Source organism: Emys orbicularis, chromosome 9 (assembly GCF_028017835.1).
Source record: "Emys orbicularis isolate rEmyOrb1 chromosome 9, rEmyOrb1.hap1, whole genome shotgun sequence".
NCBI lineage: Eukaryota > Metazoa > Chordata > Testudines > Emydidae > Emys > Emys orbicularis.
In genome coordinates this window covers 93,146,892-93,171,249 of record NC_088691.1, presented here as the reverse complement: position 1 = coordinate 93,171,249, position 24,358 = coordinate 93,146,892, and the positions used below count along the sequence as shown (strand labels likewise).

General features: G+C 37.2%; 1 protein-coding gene across 8 annotated transcripts in view; it reads right to left on the bottom strand.

Annotated features, from left to right (window-relative positions):
* NLGN1 (neuroligin 1) overlaps nucleotides 1–24,358 on the bottom strand; it is a 435,265-nt gene that overhangs the window by 269,031 nt on the left and 141,876 nt on the right. For 4 of the 8 annotated variants that reach the window (XM_065410492.1, XM_065410494.1, XM_065410495.1 and 1 more), the window contains one exon: nucleotides 12,167–12,319. In XM_065410492.1, coding sequence (XP_065266564.1) covers nucleotides 12,167–12,319 — 153 coding nt within the window. Of the gene's footprint in view, nucleotides 1–12,166; nucleotides 12,320–16,714; nucleotides 16,734–22,350; nucleotides 22,411–24,358 lie in introns of those variants that run through there. The other 4 variants (XM_065410490.1, XM_065410491.1, XM_065410493.1 and 1 more) reach the window with 2 other exon arrangements.

The window sequence follows — 24,358 nt, the reverse complement described above, 5'->3', positions numbered from 1 at the left end:
TTAGTCATTTTTATACAGTTAGAAATTATCATGCACAATGGCAGCAGAGTTTAGAATGGTAATGCCCACAGACCATCAATTATCATGTTGTTACTGAATGCAACTATAGTATGTAGGAGTAATTTCAATTAAGCCTTAGAAAACCAGACACTCCATTTCTATACTGTATAATTATATATTGGGCCTTATTCTCATCCCACAGTGGTGTAAATCAGAAGTCAGTGGAGATAAACCAGTGAAAGAGCGGTGTAAGTGGAGAGCCAGACCCACTTAGACTGCAAAGGCAGCTCACAGGTACTGGCCTAGATCTTGGGCTGTACTGCACTTACTTAATGCCATTCTGCAATGACCACACAGCCAGCACAGCCAGACGCAGGAAGATTATGCCAATGTAGAGAGGTCCTATAGTGGTGTACAGACAGCATAAGAGATCTTAATTTACCTCCATCCCTCTGCCTAGGGAAAGTGGATGTGACTGTGGTTGTATAGGTTACTTGGGAACATTGGCAACCAGCATAAGTTAGAAGGGTTTAGGCTGCAGTCCCTTGTAGACTTGGGGACCAGCCTGGCCTCATTGAACCCACCTTTACACCACAGCTGCCCCCCCCCCCAACAATGCCACCATGGATCTGGGTCATGATGGTTGCCTGATTTAGTTGGTGTTGGTCCTGCTTTGAGCAGGGGGTTGGGACTAGATGACCTCAGGCGGTCTCTTCCAACCCTAATCTTCTATGATAATACAATTTATTCTGCACAAAAGATCAAACAATGGTGAAAAAAGTAGTTTTCTCTGACACTGTATTGATGAGCATGATTGTTACTAGATGCAGCTAGATGAGTATTGCAAGTTAACTAAATGTGCAGAGGTTGGGCAAAAGTTACGGTTTCGGGAGTCAAAGACCTTGTTTTGTGTCTGCTCTGTGGCAAGCAGAATGCCTGTTTATTTTTACCCTCAGTGCACGCTTCCTCCTGCATATTTTGCAGACAAAATTATCAAGCTGAACTTTAATAAACTCCCAAAGATACATTTGATTTCTGGCAAAACTGAGATACATTTATTACATGATTAAATATTGATCAAGAGAATTTCTTACCAAAGAGTAATTTCTCTCTACAGGAGTGACAAAAACTGCTTTTGTGCCCAAATGAGTAATTTTAAAGGTATGTTGTTTTTCCGGTTTTAACAAAAGAGAGTCCAATGACAAATGTTGTAGAAAAGTTACTATTTAAAATGTCCTTGTACTAGGCTAGAGCTCTAGTGTCATCATGCCCTAAAAATAGAAAAGCAAGAGTTATCATCTATGGATGATAACAGATGGATAATGTCAATTTGGTGTGCCAGAAAAAGCACAGATAGAAAAGAAACGGTTCATTTTATACGTGCACTGTATATTCAGGGTGCCCATTTCATAAATATCTTGCATGCTGTGCACTGCAGTTGACCCATTAAACATACCAAGTCAATAACCTATTGTTTACTATATGTCCATTTTGTCATTTTGATGGTACAGATTGAAGCATGGCAATCTTCTCTTCTCTCTCCGCTTCACTGCATACATGATTCTTTTGGGCTAATACCACCTCACAAAAAGCCACTTAAATGTCATGAATTACAGCAGGTCTGAGATCAGAATGCTAATCCTATTAACTGACCTAGGAAATTAGGACATTGTAAATCTAGGTGAGTAGTGGTTGAGCTTCATATGATCTGGGTTATCCTAAGGTCACTTGTTACATTAAAAAAAGAGGTGACTCAAATGCTTGCAGAATTGTAAGCAAGTCTATTCAGGGTATGATAAATGCATTGATATAGGAAATAGATGAATGCTGTCAGAGGTCCTTGATATTTTTCTAAACATTTACCACTACTATCTAGGAGAATTAAACTACTTTGCATGCTTCAGGTGATCCAGACAGCACTGATGCCCCAAGGGTGAGGGGATCAAGTAGGGCAACCTGGACTGATTACATAACGTGTAGCATAATGTAACCCCACAAAGCTGTTAAAGTGCCACAAAGTAACTACTAGGTATTGGGAAAAATTTAGAAGCCTCAATATGCAGTTGTTAAGGCCCCCCAAAAGGGGTTGTGAGTTGTATTTCCTCTATATTTTCTTACATTCAGGAAGATTAAATGAATGATCTTCTACTGCAGCATTTTGATTTTGCTATTAATTTCCCCTCTTTACTTTCACTTTAATGTACTTTTAATTAGGCAATAATATATAATCTTCCATTCATTTATCATCTTTACTCAAATGGGGAGTGGGGGGGAAGCACAGAAGGCAGCTCACCAGAGAGCCAGTGGTGGCACAGCAGAAAGAGACTAAATAAAATGCCATCTCTTGACAGTACCTTTAAAGGTTCATAAAAAGATAATGGATGTGCCTGTCACTCTGATGCTAATGATTAACATTTTCCGAAGTTTTACTAGATATCAAACTATGAACTATAAAAGAATTCCACTGTACGACAAATAGAGGAAAAAACTCTGTTTTTTTTTATAATCAAAGTTATGTCTGTTTGATGTCTAACTATTGAGTCTGCTTATGCAACTCTCACTCATACTAAGTAGCACTTGTTGCCATGAGAAGTTCCACTGATTATTCATAGACTCAGAGTTTAAGGCCAGAAGGGACAATTAGATCATCTAGTCTGACCTCCTGTACGTCACAGGCCATTAATTTTCACCCAGTTACTGCTGTATTGAGCCACTAACTTGTGTTTGACCAAAGCCTAACTTGTATTTTGACTCAGGTTCAAGGGATTACTTGCATGAGTAAGAAGATAAAAACCAGGGTTAACATCATTCCGGAGAACTTGTGGCACCTTAGAGACTAATGAATTTAACATGGCTGCCACTCTGAAACCTATCATTCCGGAGCTCTCTGGCACATCCTGGGGATGTGATGCACGCACACTTCAAACGTCAGTACAAGTCCTGGTTTTGTCAACAGTGGAGTATCGTGCACCAGTTTGGTGCAACGGCACCCACACTCATCTTTGTTGATGCTGAAATCAATGCCACATTCAGGACTGTTAGTGGCTCTCTCAAATCAATGCCAATACTGTGCCTCCCAGTTTGGTGGGCATCATGCCAGCCAACATCAGACGAGACACTGCTGTGGTCTGGGAATACAATAAGATCCTGACCACTCCGAACCTGCTGATACACCAAGATCTCAACTCACTGCTACTCTCCTGACTCAAATCCACGAAGCTTCTCTGGATCCATGTATCAAGACTACAGGCTAATGGATAGGACTCCAGAACTCGCTGGCTTGAATCGTGGGCTGCTTGCGACGTCCCAAACAAAGACCTGATTAAAGAGCCAATGAAAGAAGTCCCAGGATTCTGCCTTCCCTGTAGGTAGTGGACTACACTCAACAGCATTCGGACAATGCACAGAAGGTGTGGATATTTCCTCCACAAATTGGAGTGGGGGAGGTCAAAGACTCACCAGGTTGTGACTGTGGTGAGGTACAAACCATGTGACATCACAGACAACTGCTGCATTCAGGAGGGGGAACCACCTAGCTAGCCCAGAAGCATTAGAATGGCTTTCAAGTCTTAAGATTCAGTTATAATCCCAACCCAATGCTTTTTGAATGCCATACGAAAGAAGAAGCTTATGGGTTGCAAGAGTGCACTGTTGCTACAATATTTGCTACATTTTTATAAATGATTAAGTGACTTAAGAGCCAGATTTTCAAAAGGCATCTAGCAGGATTTTCTAAGCAGGTTAGGCAATCACTTGGAATTAGGCACCTACCATGCTTAAATGTTTTTTAAAACCCCATTACCTGACGATTGGTATCTTTAGGCATCTAAATACCTTGAGGATCTGGTCCTTAGGCACTTAATTCCTACTGAGAATTAGGTGCTTAAATATTATGGAAGTTGTGGACCTAAGTCACCTTTTCAAAAACAGCACTACGTTAAAGCACACTAGAGAATATTTAGTGTTCACCAACAGGGCTACACAGATCAGTTAACATGCAACACCTTAGTGCACTTTACAGATTTACACCCGCATAGTGTGCATTATCCCACACTGTACACAGGTCCTAAATCAGTTACATGCTTTTGAAAATGCTACCTAATATGTTCTATTTTGTATATGTTTTTGAAGGAAAAAATTCAGCATAGAAGAAATTATTCTAACCACTATATTCAAATACAAAGGAGAGTAGGTCACACCTTCAAAAATTAATAATTACCCAAACAAATGTGTCATCGACAGCTTTGTGAGTTAGATTAACATTGAGAAAAATTCAGGTCCTATTTGAAAATATTGAGAAAAACCAGGTATTTGTGAAATCAAATTCTATTTAGAGGGGAAAACACTTTCAGTTAATTAAACTGATGGTGATACTGAATCTGCAACTTATTTTAAAGCTGTTCAAAATACATTTTAAATATTATATATTGTAAGCTCAGTGATCAACATTGTAATTAATTCAATTAATTCAAATGGATAGCCCTTAATTATGCAAGTCGTGTCTCTGGGGAAATTCTGGGTCTATTGAAGCCAATGGGCATGTACTCGTGGGCCACAGTGAGGAAATAGCACATAGCTCTCTAAACAATAAACTACTGCCTTTTTTCTTTAAAACATACACCATTTGGTGTAGAAGCAATAATGATTTGGCAAAGCTAATACATTTTCCAAATGAGAATAAGAATGTAATTTACACTCTTTTTATTAGAACATTTGCCACAAATGTAGGCCTAAAGGCTTTAATTTTCATCAATGGAAGTAGCTTTTTGCTCAAAAACACTGTATTTTGGTTATTGCTGCATATTCCTACTTGAACAGACTGCTGAAAAGTCAAGGGCTAGACTGCAAACTTTTTACTTACACTGCTAAGTAGTTACTCATGCAAATAGACCCACTGAACCCTATGGGACAACTTGCACAAGTAACTCCTCACCAATAGGAGTAAGAGGTTTACAGTCTGGTGCTCAATCATTGTTTCAAATGAATAAGAACCAGACTCTGCCACCCCCCTCCCCCCACACACACACACTGAGTAGCACCTTCTTAAATAGTCTCACTGATTTTAATGGGACTATTTGGGGAATAAAATGCTACACAACATGAGTTAGGATGTCAGAATCTGAACCTAAATCTTTTAAAAAGTGAATTCTAATAGCATGAAGCCCTTTCAACATGCGTCTGTACAGACAGTGCTCTTTTTTTGCCATCTCGAGTGCAGGAAACATGACTCACATTCTTATCTATTCAGTACTGATAAAGACCGAAATGGTGGGATCTACTGTGTAACCATTGTATTTAGCAGGTTGCATTTATTTCATACTTTTTAAGTTGCTGGATGCTCATCTACCATACAGAAACAGATTGGAAACTCAAAGCACAACCAATCTGCAAAGCCAGGCGGAACATTACATCTTCACAATATAGTCGTAGCCAGGCAGTATAACTCCTTGAGTATAGCTGAAGGGGTACGAATTTTAAAAGATCACCTATTCAGTGCTAAAATATATTTTCAAACACAAGGAACCATGACAAGATGGGAAAAAAACACAGCACCGTACAGTCAACAAGAACTTTATAAAGAAACAATGGGCCATTCAGAGATTAAATAAAAATAAAGTGCTCCTTGGAACTGAAATACTCAGTCAAACCTTATTAACACCCTAACATTCTATATTTGCTGAGTAACCATACAGAAAATTAAGATTTCTAAGAGTTGCTTATCATTTTAGCAAGCATAAATAGAGTGGGAAAGGGAATTATAGACTGACTTTCACTGCGAGCATAAAAATGAAGATTCTCTGCTTGCCTTCTTATCAATATTTGTTTTATATTACTAATTATTAATATACAAGCCTTTTCAAGGTTCAATATGGAAACAATAATACAGTTCAAGCATATACAATTAAGCACTATTAACAAAAACCTTTACTATTAACAGCAGTTCAATTTACCAAAGTATTTGGCAGTACTGTAGTCCCGGTTCTAATTATAGGGAATACCAGAAATAACAGTATGGTAGATGTTGATTCTTTAAGGACACTCACTGGAAAAAAGAAGCCTTTTAAACAAACCTCCAAAACAGAATTGCTACATTTGTCCACCAGCTAGGATTACAAAGTCCTAAAGTGAAATCCCAGCCTCAGAGATCAATGGCAAAATTCACATTGACATCAACATGACCAGGATTTCACCTCTGGTGTATAGAATCTGGACTGGGTCCAATAATACTGCTAACTGTATGTCAGAGGTAAAATGGGAACAAAACACAATATTGGGACCAGAGTGTGAAATACTTTAACAGCAAATACCCAGCTTTAAAACTATTTATCAAGGATACATAGCATTACCATGACATGAAGGATAGAAACACGTGACATTTCTCTCTCTCTCTCTCTCTCTAAATTATAGCTATCCAGCAAAATGAGAGAATTCTGTAAACCATTCTGGGATACAGTTTGTTTCAAAGACACTGTACAGTACAAAATAAAGATGTATTGTATTTTATCATTCCCATGTTACCACGCATTAAAAAACATGCCACACAGATTAAGAAATACTTTGGTAACTACAAAGACAGATGAGAGATTGGATTGGAGACCTGCAGAGAGAATAAGTATTTCTCAACTAATGCAAACCGTGACTCACCTGAAGTGTCACCTATTAAGAATGTACATATAGGAATGAAATTGCAGAAAGAGGAAAACTGGTTTAACTAATGAGTTGGCATTTCCATTATAACACGGAATGTCCTAGCTAGTGGACTGACACAATAAAACAATTCCCAGAAATATGAACTTCTGGAAATTGGAATATGAGGAAATGAAAGAATATGCAGGTAATTCAAGCTAGACAGACACCAAGAGATAGTGGATATTTAAATTCAGCCCATCTAGATACTATAGCGAAGGGGACCATATAAGTATATAAATAGGTACCACAACCACACTGACAGTAAAACACATCCTAAATGTTCATCGCTTCTGCTAACAATGAATGGATTTTTCTTAATTACTTGTAACTTATTTGCAGGCGTTTACAATTTCTGTCTAAATAGCTACCATGAAAAATATTTTAAACAGTCCACAATACATTTAATATCAGAGATGCCATGGATACAGTGTTGAAGATTTGGATTCCACTGAACACAAAGGGGTAAGGTTAACCCATAGGCATTTCACCACACTCTACCCCACACACAGAAACTGTAGCAGAAAACAGAAAGGGTGATTGGAGTACCGGTGATTAAAGGTTTAACCATTTTAATGTAAAATTAGCTGAATATACAACAGAGGAAGGTAAATGTTTTTAACCTGATTATCAAAGTCAATATCTTGCTAAATATTTAAAAGACTACTGTACAATTACAGAATTTAAGCACACCTACATCTGCTTTCTCAGCAGGGAAAACTGCTATTAGTTATTGCAATATAACCAGGAGGATCTCATTTATCGGTGTATTTCTCTCTGTGTGGGTGTATATACATTGTGGTCTCTCACTCTTAGGAGATCTGATATTTGTTTGTAGTGCCAGTGCAGCAAGATGGAATATTCAAAACTAGAAATCAGAAGTTTCCCGTTCTTACTTTGATCATTACAAATATTTGCTTCAGGCCATTAGAAGAACAGTTTAGCTGTTTCGATGGTAAACTTTTCATTGGCTTGTGTAGGAAGAACAAAATGGGAAATTTAAATGAGGCCCATCACTAGCTCCAGAGAAAGATTCTCATGAATCATCCTTACATCCCCCAAGGCAGTTTAGAGATGAGGTGGAATAAAGACTGTCTGAACTATTTTTCCTTTGAATCCCATTAGGATCCTGGGAGGTAAAAAGAGTCCAAGAGCTGTAAAAATAAACTAATGCCGCAGAAGAAAGATGATCATGCAATAGGCGTAGGCAAACTCTCTCTCTTTTGCTGGCACTGCCAAGGAAGACAGATGGTAAAGCAACCTGATGCAAATCACAAAGTATTGGCCCTTTCTAAATATTTCTTTTCAAACAGAAGGACATGAAAAATAACACTGCAAGTATTTAAGTCATTTCAATGTGTTTTTGTAAGAGCCCAGGAGGACTTTTTAACCCATTCTAATCACAAAAAACAGAGGCTCTTTATTTTCATGTTTCTTTTTTTTAAATTAAGAAAAAAATAAACAACATGCCACTAGTTCACTTATTATATGAAGGTATTTGAGATATACAGCTAAAGTTTTAAATTAACTGACCTCAAAATTTAACTTGTCTGCATTTTGCCCTTTTGCAAGTTGTATTTATTATAAAGAAGACATAAAACCTTCCTAGCACTTACCACTGGGCTCTCCCTTGAGAGTCTCAGAAGTTCAAGGATATCAGACTTTTCACTTACCATCCCTCACTGGAAGAGGCAGATTGCACAGGACATGCATTTAAACAGAATATAAAGGCCAGAAAAGATATAAATGATCTATTTCCATTCAATGATCCCCAAGCTTCCAAAGCAAACAGCTCTTCTTTCCCTCTTGTCATTAAAGAAAAATTGTAATGGGCTTTTATTCTGGAGACAGGTTCCAGACAAAGGTAAAACTGGGCCAGGAACCTCATCAGGTTTCTGGTTTGTTTTAAATCTCCCTCTTCATTTTCATCATCTTCTCTTTATTAAATACATTTCAAGTTCAACTGACTACTAACATTTGAGTCAGGCCAGTGGCAGTGTAAGCAGCTTTATTGTCTCAAGCTACGTTCAGTGCAGCTTCACAAATTCTCAGAACACGTGGGATTCCCTACCCCACTGCAGACCTGCAAATTCCTTCCCCATTAGAGGAGACGATGGCTAGAACTCCATGTAGTTTCACCATCCTCCCATGAAAAAGCTATGGGAGAGCAATGTGGCCTCTAGTGAGTTCATCTGCAGCGGTCTATTATTGTTGGCTACATAGTAATCCACATCCAGATCTGTACAGCAACATTCCCCTACCACTAGTGCAGAGTGAGCACTGGAAAGAGACCACCAAATTATTAGAAACTGTTACAAGGTCATAATGCCTAAAACTAATCTACAGCATCAATCAGAAACGTTTACAATACATTTGTGACTTCTTTTGATACACAATTGCAGAAAGTCGTATGTAGGAGGTATAGTATGATCCTGAGAGTAATGTAGTGCTGTTTCCTCAAAGCTTGTTGAACAATCAAAAATAGATTGCTCGGTATAAACTTCAATCAGTTAGGAATGAGAAATAAGATTTAAGTAAGATGTGTATTCAAGAACTAGCAATTACCGGAATATCAGATGTGCATTATCCCTGCCATGTGTTTCACAAAAAGCAGTAATTCAAAAGAGCTGGACTTGACCAAGAGCACAACACTCAGAGAAGGTACTGAATAAATAATAAACTGAAAAAGTAAAATTAAGTTGCTCGAGTTTACTATTGTTAAGAAAAGAAATAAGCTATTTAAATAAGTTAAAGGGATCAGCAGCAATATTCCCAACTCACAAACAATTCAAAAACCATCTTTATATTGCCCTAAAATGCAGGTGGCTCAACCTGGGGATTGCAAAACGGTGTTGCGGGTTATAACACCTTTGCCCTTCCCATATTGCTAAATAGGAGGAGACCCTAGCTCAATCCTGGATAGATAGGAGGGTTTCTCAGTATGGAAAAAAGTCGAGAACCACTGCCCACAAAGCTTTATGTCATGTACTTGTAAAAACATACCAGTGGGTCAAATTCTGCCCTGAGACTTCCCTCTCTTTCCTTCCTTCCTCCCTCCCTCCCTCCCCCACTCCCCACCAACATAGCTTAATATGTTTATCAGTTTTTATCATAGCTAAGCTCTGTCAGTGAGGGAGACAGTGAATGTGAGAAACAAGGAGTGAAATCCTGTGGACGGCAAAGACTAATAGTTTGCAGGACAATTGTTTAATGCTGAATAATACTCTTAAACAGCATCAATCAAAGTTGATATCTATTGCATTTATACCAAAAGACCTGTGTTGAGGAATTAAACACTTATTGTATAATAGTACCTGCAGCGATGTTAAAGGAAGAAAAAAGTAATGATGCAAGGCAGAGGAGAAAACTGCATACTGTATAAGTTCTTTTTAATTGCTGACTTGTTGCTGTAGTGGATACATAGTGAAGTATAACAGTCATTTTATATGCAAGCAAATTGTATGTTTACTGTATTAAGGGAAGACTGTCAACCTGAAATTTAGTCAGTTTTTGAAAGCTGACTTGAAAGGAGAGTCATTTTAAGTATTACTGCAGTCAGTTCTCTTTTCAGTTTTAGTGGTTTTACCGATACAGTTTACAATTAAAAAGAAAAAAATACTTCTTTCTTCATTGTTGTTGTCCGAAAGACCACACAAACCAGAGGGAGAACCAAGGAATATGCAAGTTTAGTAAGATGTTACTAGCCCAGCTACTAGAGGGATCAATGTTGAAATCTCAGGCTAAAATAGAATCATGCAAAGTAGTTCATTTTTTGGTACAAAAAATAAGATTTCCAACATTGCTGTTACAAGTACAGTTTGGAACTAGTAAATAAGTAACAATGCAATCAGACAAGGAGCATTTATATCACTTGACAGCCTAGCCTAGTGGACTGGTTACTGCAGATAAATGTAAACTGATACATCAGCGATGAGTGCACTAAAATAAATTAGAAAAAGGAAAGTCCATTAAATGAAAGCTGATACAATATATTGACAATGAACGTGAATCCCAAATTATTGTACCAACAAGTCAGTGTGTAACTACATTGAAATAAAAGCAAACAAGATAACATGTCGCATTGCCAAAAGAATTGCGGACAAATTAAAGCCAGGATTGGTCACTAAACAAAGAGCTAGATCATCTTTAAATAGTACTGTTCATTTTACATGTGAAAGTGACTGGGTGCAATGTAAAACAATTAAAATTATGCCAAGTTTCAAGAATCGAAGTTAGACAACATCAAAACCAAAGGCAGGCAAGAATAACAGAAAGTCAAATTATTTGTCTTCCAATTCCCCAGTTTTTAACAAAAAAGGTAATCGACAGATGGCAGTTACCCAGGACAGCCGGTAAGAATTAATGAATTCATGAAAAGACTAGGTGCATACTAAACACAAATGAAATGGGGACTGAGTAAATAATATGACCCTGGAATGGAAAACAAAAGCAACATGCTCGATAACTCCCAGTAGCCTTTTCCTACTGCTAACATACTAAGAATAAAGTTCACTGGCCTTGTTAACTAAACAACACGTTATTTATCACATTATTTAGCTGCCGTTTATCAAACCATTTGGGATATTATATATAGTGTCATGATTCTTTCATAAAATTTCTGGTACACTATTGCAATATGGGTCTATATAATATCCTAGAATCCAATTCACATCATGGGTTTCAAAACACAAAATATCAGCAGAAAACAATGGAAAAAACCAGTTATTTTGTTGTCTCAAGGTGGCAGCTCTGTCACAAGCTTGCCTATACTGAATGAGTGGCAAAATGTTACTTTAAGAAATACTTATGAATAGATAGTTTGGAGTCAACCTCACAACTCTTCCTTATTTAAACCACCAATGTAAGCATACATCATTCATTTAAGTCAAAACAGTAGGAGTCTACTCTCCATTCTGACTTTCTTATTCTGTCTAGAAAATGTTGGATGTACTTAACTAGACCGACACTTCCCACTTTAAAACCAAAGGAATCCAGCTACATCAAGAAAGCACAATGTCGTTATAAAAATGCCAGTTTAGTATCCCAAAATCTCTTGCTTCTTCAGAGGACAAAAAGCCATGGTGATCAACAGAACATAAGCGTTATTTCTAATCTTTTCCCTTCACAAACAAAAAATCCCCATTTCTGAATTAGCACTTGAATACTATAAATTCATTTTCCCTATGCAGTATGTACGTCTAATCAACATAATGTTCATAAATGACAGAAAGAGGCAACATGAACTCAGCAAATCTGAACATCTGCATTATATTTTTATATCGTTAAATTGGAAGCAGAATTTCAGGTTATCCGGCATATAAAGGCAGAAATTTTGTTTTGGAACTACAGAACAACAAGTCTTGTTTTGGAAAAAGGCTTTTAAAAACAAAGACAAAAGCAGTTTCTGAAAATATTCTCATGAATAATATGAAGTGCAATGCAGATAGCAGGGATTAATTGAAATCCAAAAGCTTCTTACCAAGTACCCCAAGGCGATAGTTGACTGTGATGACTATCACATTGCCATAACTTGCCAGAACACTGCCATCATATAAATTTCCAGTGCCTTCCATGTAGGACCCTCCATGAATATACACCATCACTGGCTTAGGTCCCCCACTGTCCCGAATGTCTGGAAAAAAATATTGAGAAACATTTTATCCCAAGAAAGTGGCAAAAAAGATACATGCAATAATGTTTCTTAGTGAGGTTATTTTTCTTTTTCAGCATGTGTCTCTCAAGCAATATATATTAATTACTGGGCTGGGAGAGGGCACAAGTGTTTGTTTCCACACTTCATGCTTTGAACAGACTAATAAGCCAAGAAATGTATGAACACATATAATTTGGTCATTGAGTTTGTTTAAACAGGTGGAATTTTCAACACCACTCATTTGGCCTAATTCTGCCCCCATGGAAGTTGATGGTAAACTGTCCACTGACATAAGTAGGAGCAGAGTTAAGCCCAAAATGAACTATTCTGAAAATCCCACCTACAGGTTTGGGCATATACTAACACACGTATTGTGTTATTAAGATGAATTGGATCTGGCCCCATGTCTAAGTAGGCGAAGTCATATATTCTTTGCTGGCTTCTAACAAGGTAAGAGAACTAACTTGTAAAAGGAGTTGCGAACATGCCTGACGTTTAGAGTGTCAGAGTTACTCTGCTGCTGCTGGGGAAAACAGTTTGTGTGCTTTAGACCTCAAATCAATACTACGTTGTGCCAGATGGATAAGGATAAGAGGATACTTACTTTTTTACATAATTGAGAAAAAGTATAGATTGGCCAAGATTTTCAAACAGAGTTGCATGAAATTAGTTTCCTAAATCCATACCTGAGTATCTGAATAAATGGCCTAATTTTCGAAAGTACTGAATTGGCATGGAACTTCAGGCATCTCTTTTTGAAAATCTTAGCTTTTTTGTTTCAGAAGACACTTAATTGCCAATTTCCAAATGGTAATTTCTTTGGGTTTATAATCAAATTTTCCTTTGAAAAGGAAGGAGGTGAGAAGAGAAAGAAAGAAAATAAAAAGCTTTCCTCTCATTTGCTTTTGTAGGTGATGATGGGGAAAGTCACTGCCTACACACAACTATTAGAGAGACAAGGTGAGGTATCTTGTACTGGACCAACTTCTGTTGGTGAGAGATGAGTTTTCAAGCCACACAGAACTCTCTCACCAACAGAAGTGAGTCCAATAGAAGATATTACCTCATCCACCCCCCCTCTCTAATATTCTGGGACCTACACAGCCACAACTATACTGCATATACACCACTATGACTGTGTGGGGAAATACTGAAATTGACTATATACAACATGCTGCAGATGCACAAAGTAAATAAATTGGGGAAACGGGGAAAATTTTGTAACTCTCCAAACTTTCATTTACTAATATTAGATGGAACCTATAACAATAACAAGCCAAAACCAGAACGAAGTGTGATTTGTAAATTGATGTGTCCACTTAAGTAAAAATGTGGATCTCTGAAGTAGTCTCAAATTTTTTTCCTCCATGGTCCATTGTGGGGGAAGTCCATCTGACAAATTCAGCATTAAACATTCATTATGAAGTCACACTACTGGCTATTCTACTAATAGCTATTGGCTATTATGAAGCCATACTACTTCAGCTACTTGTTGAATTACAAATTTCATTTTAAAGATTCTTCTTAGTGGGTCCAATAGTTATGCTGGGCTTCTGTGGAGGATTTTTTAATAAATGCCAAATTTGCCCCTTAACTGTTTAAACTTGATTAACCATCATTTTCTCAGAAATGGAAGATATAAAGTGATGGAGAGGTTTAAAATTAAATTGTTATTGATACATGTTTGGATTAATGATATTTTGATTTGATCTGCTACCAGTTCACCATTTTCCATTGCCAAAGACAGCACACAATGCTGCATTCTAACATGTCTCCAAAGAGATTATGAAAATTAGCAGACTGAAGAGGATGTTTAAAATTCCAGAGTAAGGAAGAGGGAGTTCTCTCAACATCCTGGCGTAAAATTTGCTTTCACTATGAAAGATAGCCATGTTCATTATAACAATATTCACATTTTCTCCTGTCCATGCTCCATTTAATATCAGTGTGGAAAAGGCTATCTTAGATTTATGAGTTATTCCTTTTATTTTGGGCACACTCAGTGAAGCAGTCTTCAATAAAACTCTTCATACTTCTATCTTGAATCATATCCCAAGTATGGCAAGGACAATGATGAGATCAGGCTGTTCAAACACAGGAGCTCCTTCATCTGACAAAGGCCAACACAGATGTTTTTGTTTTTATAAGGACAGCTACTGTATAATTTTTGTGTTGTTTGTTTTGAAAAAAAGAGTCAGAGTGCTCAAACTCCAGAGATGGGCTCTTCTATACTGCAAGTTCTAGAATAATCACTTATTTCAAAACCATTATGATGCTTAGAGGTGGCCTGCCCTTCATGAAATAACCTGCCCTTCACTCAAGCACACAATAAATACTTTCCAATGTGCCACTCTCAGAGTTTAAAGTGAAGAGAGCACATATCTTTTTCTGTCCAATGGAATTACATGCTTAGGTTTCAAATTCGAGTAGAGCAAAGTCCTTTCAAATTCATTAAAGCATTTATTTCCAATAGCTGTTTACACACAGCTCTTGCTTCCGATTTTTCTAGCATGGATACAACTCAGGAAGCAATGATTAATTATTAATCTGAAATCACTAAATGACTGTTCACAGCAGAAACTGTACACTGTTAATTGTATACTTGGAAGTAACACAGGGGGAGATTGTTTCAAGTTCTTCTTTAATTAAAATTACATGGAATTAGAAGGCACCAACTGTGAACAGTAATGAAATCTTGGTAGTACTGTTCTGTTTATGTGAAAAATAATATTGGGGTATTTAGATAAGAATGGGTGGATTTTATCGGAAACAAATGATGAACTATACATTCATGTGCAAAGCAAAGTTCAAGGTATAAAGAAAGGATTCTTTGATAAATTCAGCCTACATTATGCCTTTCTCTGATTTCCCTGTAAATATTATGCTTGAAAAGGTTAAGAACAGGCAAGCACTGCAAATTATTCTCCATTTATCTATATGCCACATCAGATAAGACTAGATGCAATATAAATTTTCTACATGCTGCTTTGTCAAAGATCTCAACCTTGACTTAAGGGTAACCACTTCTAGAAACTAAAGGTGGTGGTTCTGTGTGTCTCACTCTCGGAAAGGGAAGTTTAACAGTGAACAAGACCGATCCACACTTTTATCAAGCTCACCTGAGAGCAAACTCAAGATCCTCAGATGAAATACATACCAAGGCTCTAATCCTATATCAGGAGACAAATAAGTTAATGGGACTCTGCACATGTGCGCTAGCAGATTCTAATGCAGGATCAGGTCCTTACTATGAAATGTAATTTAAAACAGACTAGAGATTGTTCAATTGTGAGATCCAATATTGCATTTCATGTGAAGTCAGTGGGAATTTTGCCTGAACAGGACTGCAGTACTTTATCCACATCTGGGTGTATTTGATAGGTGTAAACATTCGGGATAGAGAGGAGTTGTTTAAGAGGGACAAGAGATTATTATTAACTAGAAGTTAATAATTTAACTGGTATGAAATTCAGAAAGCAGAAATGTAGGCTGTAGGAAGAATCACTATCTAGCGAATTATATTAGACCTTGAAATATGTGGCCAAGGAACTGGTGTAAGCTCCATTGTTTGACACCTTTAAATATTAGAGTGGACAAAGTAGTAAAAATATTGTGTAAGAATAAGTCTGTATTGGTATGAAGAAGGATTAAGGGTGTGATTTTCAAAAGTTTTGGATTGGAGTTAGGTGCCCAACTCCCACTGAAATCAAAAAGGACTTGGGCACTTAACTCCCTTAGCTACTTTTGAAAATCCCATCTAAATGACCTGACAGGTGTTTTCCATCTCTAACCTCTGAGCCGATATCAGCCCATCGTGCCAGAGTATTGCAGTGTGGTCAGTAAACTGCATGACATTAGAATATCTTCAATTTAATACATTGCAATGTCTAGACAGCGGTCCAAATTCTACATTCAGGTATACCTTTGCAGATTTCGTGAAATCAGAATTTAATTCTAAGTGAATCAGGGAACATGTTTATCCATAGCGTACTCTGTTGAAGTCACCCGTGGTGGACTTGGCCACTAAGGGCCTGCTCCATAACCCTTTCTCATGCTGAGTAGTAGTTACTCATGCGAGTAGTCTCAGTGTGAATAAGGCCTGCAGAATCAGGTCACAAGTTTAGTATTTCTACCAAGAGTTTGGAGTTTCTGACAAGAAGTGTGGAAATTTTCAAAAGAAATGTATATGGGACATTTCTATTCAAAATCCTCCCTGACTCCAGGCATCTCACTCCCTTCATTTATTCATACCTGTGTTTTGCCTTGATACCGTGATTTATTTGGTCTTAAATTGCCAACTGATACTGTCTAAGTAGATGCGTAGTGGGTACGTCTGATATTTATCTTATTTATATGGCCTATGTAAATACATGCTCTTATTATGGTTTCCATCATTCTCCAACCCCCATTTCTTCTTAATGTTTGTTACAACCACTTGTTATCTCTGCTGTTAATTAGATTAAATCATTCAGGGAAGAGGCTGTTTTATTCTGTGTTCCTAGAGTGCACAATGGAGCATCAATCCTGAATGGGGTTTTTGGGCACGACAGTAATGCATAAAGAATAAATAACTAATTTCAGAAATAAATGCCATAAAGTTTCATTTGTTCCAGGGTCCTTTTAAAAGTCTCACTTTGACATTATAGAGATATCTGACATTTTTATTTACCATCTCAGGTCCATTTGGGTTTGAACATGTTATTGTTGAAAACTGTTAAGAAGATTTTACAAGCAAACTAGCTGCTCAGGAATCCATGTACTTCGTCCTTAGCAAGATTCTACATATGTACTGTTTTAGCTATTCCAAAATAATTTTCTAACAAATTTTGCATAACGAGAACATGGCACCTGTCAATGCAACTATTTTCACAGTTTAAAACCTCCTTTGAAGCCATTTTACTTTGAGTTCAAATCTATGAGACACTAAATACATCTATAGTTATTTTAATAGTGTAAGCCAGTGTCACTGAAAATCTTATTATGCAAACTTCCATTAAAAATAATCACATCTTTTAGATGTGTCGTCAAATTGAATGCCTGACAGCTTGTGATCATTAAAGAATCTATTGCACTTTTCTTAAGAATGCGAGTGTTTAATCCTAACCTTCTGACAAAATTCCAACCCTCTAATTACATTCAGCCTATCTAAATACCCCCTCAAATTTCAGTTGACTGTAGTATGCTTCTTCAGCTCCTATCTTAAGCTTTTGGGTCATTTTGCTGTATACTCTTGTTAAGCCACTGGCTACATTTCACCTGAGAGGTGGCTGTATTTAAGTGATGGATGAAGTGATCCCTATATAGCAATTGCTGAATTTGCAAAGTGCTTTGAGATCCTTTTTGTATGAAAGGCACTGTATACATGTAAGAGATGCAAAGTAGTATGAAATGCAAGAGTTGTAATTCTGATAGGCCTTTAATATGGCAGCAATATAAGGTTCTAATTAGAGAAGGACTCCGCAACCAAGTCAGTAGTAACTTATAAACTACTGAAAGATGAAAGTTAGTACTGCAAAAACTGACAGACCCTTCACCATACTACCAATGGTTGGTAGGGATATAATTAAGAGGCTGTCAGAATTTTTACTACCTATATTTTGAAGTGTTAGCAACACCATTGTAAAAATTCAATGTAGATTGAACAGAAGTTCTCAGTCAGAGGGGGGAAATATTCACTGAAAAATTTAACATGCAAATAAATTTTTTACTCTGAAATGTTGATGCTCATGGAATGAGAAACTAATATGCCTAGGTGACAGTGTGAGCAGGCACTGTGCTGTCTGTGTATATCAGTCAAAGACTCTCCATCCTAAATTGCAACATTTATGCTTTTCCAGCCTGGCTGGGACTGTAATTATGCTGAAGCATGTGGTTGTTTTGTGATATAAACAAATGTATACTACTATATACTGTTCTCTAAAGTCAAATGGTTTGAGATAAAGCTACCCAAGAGAACGCCTTTCTTCTTGTGCTACCATGGCAATAGAGATCTGCTGAGAGGGTTGAGTTAGCAGTCCCCTAGCTTACTTTTAAAACACTGAGGCTGGTAGAGGGCTCTTCACCAGAAATACACAGTCCTGGAATTCACTTCCCTTCTTGGTACAATAGAGCTTCAGTCTGTTGACTTTCAGAACATGATGCAATGTCTATCTCTTCTCCCAGACTTTGGAGAAAGTGGTGGAGAAGGGCTAGCCTTAGAGTCCTGGATTCCGTTCCCTGCTCTCCCATAAACTTCCTGTGTCACCTCGGGCAAATCACTTAGCTTCTCCATGCCTCAGTTCCCCATCTGTAAAATGGGTGAGACACTTTCCTACCAGGAAGTTTGTGAGGATAAACACATTAAAGATTTTGAGCTGCTCTGATACCATGGTGATGAAGTGAGACAGAAAGATAGGTGAGCTACACAGTGCATAGGATTTCTGATGGACGAGGGGAGTCCATTGGTGACTGAGTTTTCATATGTTTGTACAGCACCTAGTACTCTGGGCCACAATTCCAGCTGAGGATTTTACTAATAATTATTTTAATGTATATGTACCAAAAGTGCCTAATGGATAGGTACTTTTTAATATAAATCCAGATTAAACTAAATTAATTTTATGAACTAAACAAAAAAATAGTAGGCGACTAGGATGAAAATATTCAAATCCTTTACATTTTTAACCCAAACCAGGTTTCCAGATCTGGGAAGCTAGTTTATTCACAGCCTGAGCAACTCTTAGTTTAATGTTGTGTCTACACTAGATATTTCTTACCCATTTGTCAGCAAAGGTGCGGATTCACTAATGCTACATGCATCACAGGTGTTTTTACCACAGCTCAGTGGTAACACAAGTGCAGCTACCTTGTTCAAAAACAGGCAAGAAAACGTCCAAGTGTAGACAAGGCAAAATGTTTAGTACAGCTCTTGTGAGACAGATGCTGGCCTGTTAAGACATATAAAGGTTATACAGTTGCAAGAATGCAAACAAAATGGGAAAGCAAAGAAGTTTACATAACTTCTGACTTTGCACACATTTTACACTCATAGGACTTGAAAACACCTTCATTTTTTAAACTGCAAATTTGCAGATCATTAGCCTGTAATGTGCACTAGTGCCTTTGGGTCTTCTGAAAACAAAAATGAAAAATGATCTCATTAAGGCTGGCCTAATGGTTGTAGCACATACAGAAGACCCAAGTTTGATTACTGATCCCAGTCTCCTTTGTCCCTGGGCTGGCAACGATTGAGAATGCTGATGCTGTAGTAGTAACACGTAGTACATGGGACTGGGGATTATTTAATACTGTTTTATATTGAAATCTGCTGCTAATTAAAGTGAGAGACTGACTCCATAGGGAGTACTGTGTGGTCCCTTAAGCCAGGTGGCTATGATCCAGGCTCTTGGTAAGGGCTCATTGAGCCTCTAAAGAAACATAGGCAAGGTCCTGTGCTCTTTGCAACACATTATACTTAAATTATGTGAGAGGGACCGTACAATTATACAGCACAGCCCTCCTTGCCATGGCCAGCCCAATCTGAATAGGGTTTTTTGTGTGTAACTTATTTATTTTTATATTTGTTTTTGCTACCCCTAAATGTTCAGTCCTCTGCAGATGTTTGCACTGACCACAAGTAACTGTATTGCAGAATTTGTCAAGGGAAACCTGGGGGTAAGGTTGGCATATGGTTTGATATATTGACATCTTGGGTGGCTTTTTTGAAGGGTGTGGGGAAGAGGAGGCAGTTCTTTTGTTTTATTTGCTTACCCACCCTGCCCCAAGTAAATTTAATTTGAGGTTTGCGGGGGGGTGGGTTTCAATCCTGCCTGTGCAACTTAGACCATAGGACCCTGGAGCTGGAAAGTCCAGCCTGAGGAGATGAGGTCACAGCAGTGCAAGTTGTCTGCTACCTCGGAGTTATCTGGCTGTGGAAGCCCAGTACCAAAGCATGTAGGAAATGCACCAATTCAGCACTTCTCCTGTGTATTGTCCATAGTGACTGTGGCTCGCCAATGGAATATATAGTTGACCTGTCCCTTTTGAAATCTTTGAGGAAGGTGGAGGAGTAAACAGTGTCTACCCTTACCTCAGGATGAATCCCCCAGATCCATCTGCTCCCACTAGCACAGAACAGGGGAGTACAATTTTCATCCCTGATGCCAGAGGGACTAAAATCCCAGTCCCATAAACTAAAATAATTAGTTATAGTTGTAATTAATTATCCCCTTTCAGTTCAACTTTACACCCTTACAATCTTTGGCTCCTCTCCTCAGACTGCCAATACTGGTGTCTGTATGGACAACATGTCCACCAAAAATGGATGAGACCATGAAATTCATTTAACATAAGCTACTGAACTTCCATTTGATAGTCACTGCTCTGTCACTACCACTCTGAGCTGATTTTAACCACCTGTCTGAATATTCTGCTTTTAAATGTATCTCACTAGAGATTTAACTGTAAATTCTAACATTCAAGCAACTGTTGGAAAAGGATACACCACTCACATATTGGACCATCTTGGGGTCAAAAAACTCTCAGTCCTAAATGGGAGTTGGGCAACAGAACACGCCAATGGCACACAGACCAGAATGGGGATGGGCAACAACTTTATCATTAAATGTATAGAAGGGTGTTGGGACAGGAGCTGCCAGTCGAATACTAGTGGCAAAATCTTGCAATACAGGTAAATGTGTGCCAGTAGTCAGAACTACTGGGATTTAGTTGCAATCTTTGCCCCTGCTAATATTTTTAATATCAAAATGTATTGTTACAGGATTAACATAAGTGAATAAAATCAGATCACGTGAATCTAAGCAAGTCAGGTGATACAATACTCATTTTTCTCATCTCTACACAGAAGCTATTTGAAGAAAAATATGAGCATCCATTAATAGACGGTACTCCTTTTTCTTTAGTGTTAATGAAAAGGAAAGTGGTAGAGCTCTGTAGTTACAGTTATTCTATCTTTCATGCAATGGTACTTGACCAACAAGCTGATAAGAGAGGGATGAGGTAACAACATTGGCAGTTTCTACACAGCACCTCAATTTTCTCTTTGAAAATAAACAAAATAGATGAGATCTAGAACTATAAAACTTAACAGAAATGGGCTACACTGCTTGAGAGAAATAGTCCAAGTTACCAGTGCTTGCATGTTGTTAGTTTCTAATATGAAAAAAAGTCTTAGACTTATATGATTAATGTTTATAATTCATAAACAAAAGTAATGTGTTCAACATTTTCATACTACCTATTTGTAATAGTGTTTGTTAATGTGTTCAATAACATCAGCCCAGACAACTGTAGATCTTTGTAATAGTAAAAAACATAATGGACTGCATCAAATTGGTGAAGATCTGCTCAACTCCACTGAATTCAATGGAATGAGGCCAATATACAGTAGCTGAAAATCTGGCTACAATTTAAGTGCCAGGCCTCTTGTCCGAGTGAGATTAGGTATCTGAGCTTACATTTGTTGACATGATAATGCAGAAGGGAAGGGTTTCTGTGCTTTTGTACTGAAAATTCAGTTGCTTGAGAGACACTTTGTAAGAGCTTTCTAACATTTTCTCTTTATAAACACAATATTTTCTATGTTTATCAAACTGAGATCAGTTGGTGAAAGAAATATCTTTGTATTTGGTGAAATATATAAATACAGAGAGTTAGAAAACATGCAAAAAGGTGTACAGAGAGACTTAAAAAAAAGTGTTAGTTCAAATAGTATGGACAAAATTCAGTCAAAAGGTGGGATGAAACATATCAAAGGTCCATTTCAAGAAAACAAAAACCCTCGTCTTTAAATATTGTTACTCGTTTGCATAAAAATGTAAAACTTAACAACATTCTTTCTTTTAAAAGAATTAAAAATATATATATATATAAACAACAAGCAAGAAGACAAAACACATCAAAAATGGGAATAAAAAAAATCTTCAAAAGACAAGAAGTTAAAAAAAGAGGGGAGAAAAAGATTTTCAGGGATCCTTGTCATGCAAATCAGTTTGGCGGCAAAAAAAAAATACCTTCATCTTCAGCACCGTCATTATCACCTAAATCATCTGTCTGTTTCTTTGTAAGGGGACCTAGGATTGAGAATGGAGAAAATGGTGGGAAAAAAAAAAGACAATTCAAGAATATACAAGACTGAGGAAAAAAAATAGTCAATATTAAATTCCCAAGGATGTTTCAAGAAAAACATTTGGGGGGGGAAGTTCAACTAACACATTTTTGTTCTGTTTTTTAAACTTTATAGCAAAATCTCTCCTCTAGGGTATGGCTATTAGAAACATCTAGCATGAGAGGCAAATAGTGCCTGATACTTTACATTAAAAATAAAAAAATCAAGAATTAAAGGAAATGTTTACTAAAAGCATACCCACCACAAACATATATTTATCGCCTTCATTTCTAAATTTGAAGAGGTGATGACCATAACAACCTAAAACCAAATTAGCTCTCATATTTAATGAAATAATGTTGCTGATAAATATCTTGACAATTGGTGAAGAGAAAATTTTCTGTGAAAAGTAAAATCAAAGTTCTGAGTCCAACCATCTTAGCTCCTGCTTAAAAACGACAAGCATGGGTTTGGCTTTTTTTTTTTTGGACTCATTTATTATATTCCAATTTAAATACAGCTGTGGACTGAAAATTCCCTGTAACCTTTCTTTGACCACCTGCTGATATATTTATTAAAAAATATGAAAGTCCCAAAGTGGGCTTTAGAAACAACGGGTGAAATCTTGGCCCTACTTAAGTCAATGGGAGCTACGTTTTCCATTGACTTCAGGGGGACTAGGATGTCACACAATCTATACAAAAGTAACATTTAAAACACAGGCTATTCAAGTCTCAGCATAGGCAGGGCAACTAACATCTTACAATCAAAACTAAGAATAATGGAATTAAGGTTTAATAATTCCCTTCCATATTCCATGCCAACACAAGTACCATTAACATGTAAGGAGATTCATCATTTTTTGCAACAGAAAAAAATTGCCCTTCTCTCTTAGCAAGTAATAAAAAATACAGCAGAAGAAAAGTCAAAGGCTGTAATGAAAATATTTCCATATATCATGTATTCCACATAGTTATGCACAAACACAAGACAGTTGGAACTCAGTATTATCTTTCCTTTTTTCAGAGCTATCCAATTTCCATGACATTCTGTAATTTGCATGCAAAAAAAGCAATCAGTACAAACACAGGACTCTAGTTAAAAAACGCAGCCATGCACATAGTAGAAAACAAGAACTTTCTCATGCATAAAACAGACAAAAAACAAGAACAAAGATGAAAGGTGTGTGTCGATATCTATAGTACGTGTAGGCAAGAGGCACGCATTAACTTTAAGCACATTGAACAATGAAGTAGTGTTAAAACATTTGTATTTTTAAAAGCTCCCATCTACTTCTGTTATGTTACAGGATATTAGTAATCCAACATTAAGCCTGCAATCTGTGCAAAGAACGCTATAATTCTGATTAGTGCACTTAAAAACAAAAAATCTGAAAATGTTGTTTGTATTGCACCAGGTGCATGTGTTTGACAAACATAAATAATCCATGATGTACCATGAAATTTTAGTTGTGAATTTAGAAACCAGACCATATACACCTCTACCCCGATATAACGCTGTCCTCGGGAGCCAAAAAAATCTTACTGCGTTATAGGTGAAACTGCGTTATATCGAACTTGCTTTGATCCGCCGGAGTGTGCAGTCCCGCCCTCCCCCGGAGCGCTGCTTTACCGCGTTATATCCGAATTCATGTTATATTGGGTCGCGTTATATCGGGGTAGAGGTGTAGTTGAAAACCACAGTTGAATACCTTAATTACTGCATCGGTCAGGAGAATAGTTTCAAGCTCATTCTAAATACAGAACACTGGAATTATACATCATAAATTCAACAAGAGAATTTTACAATTACACCTGCAAACAATCATTCTGTTTAATTCAGAACCTTGGTGAATGCAATAGCTTCTGCTAATGGAAATCCTCAATATAATCGCTACAAATTATGATATCTAC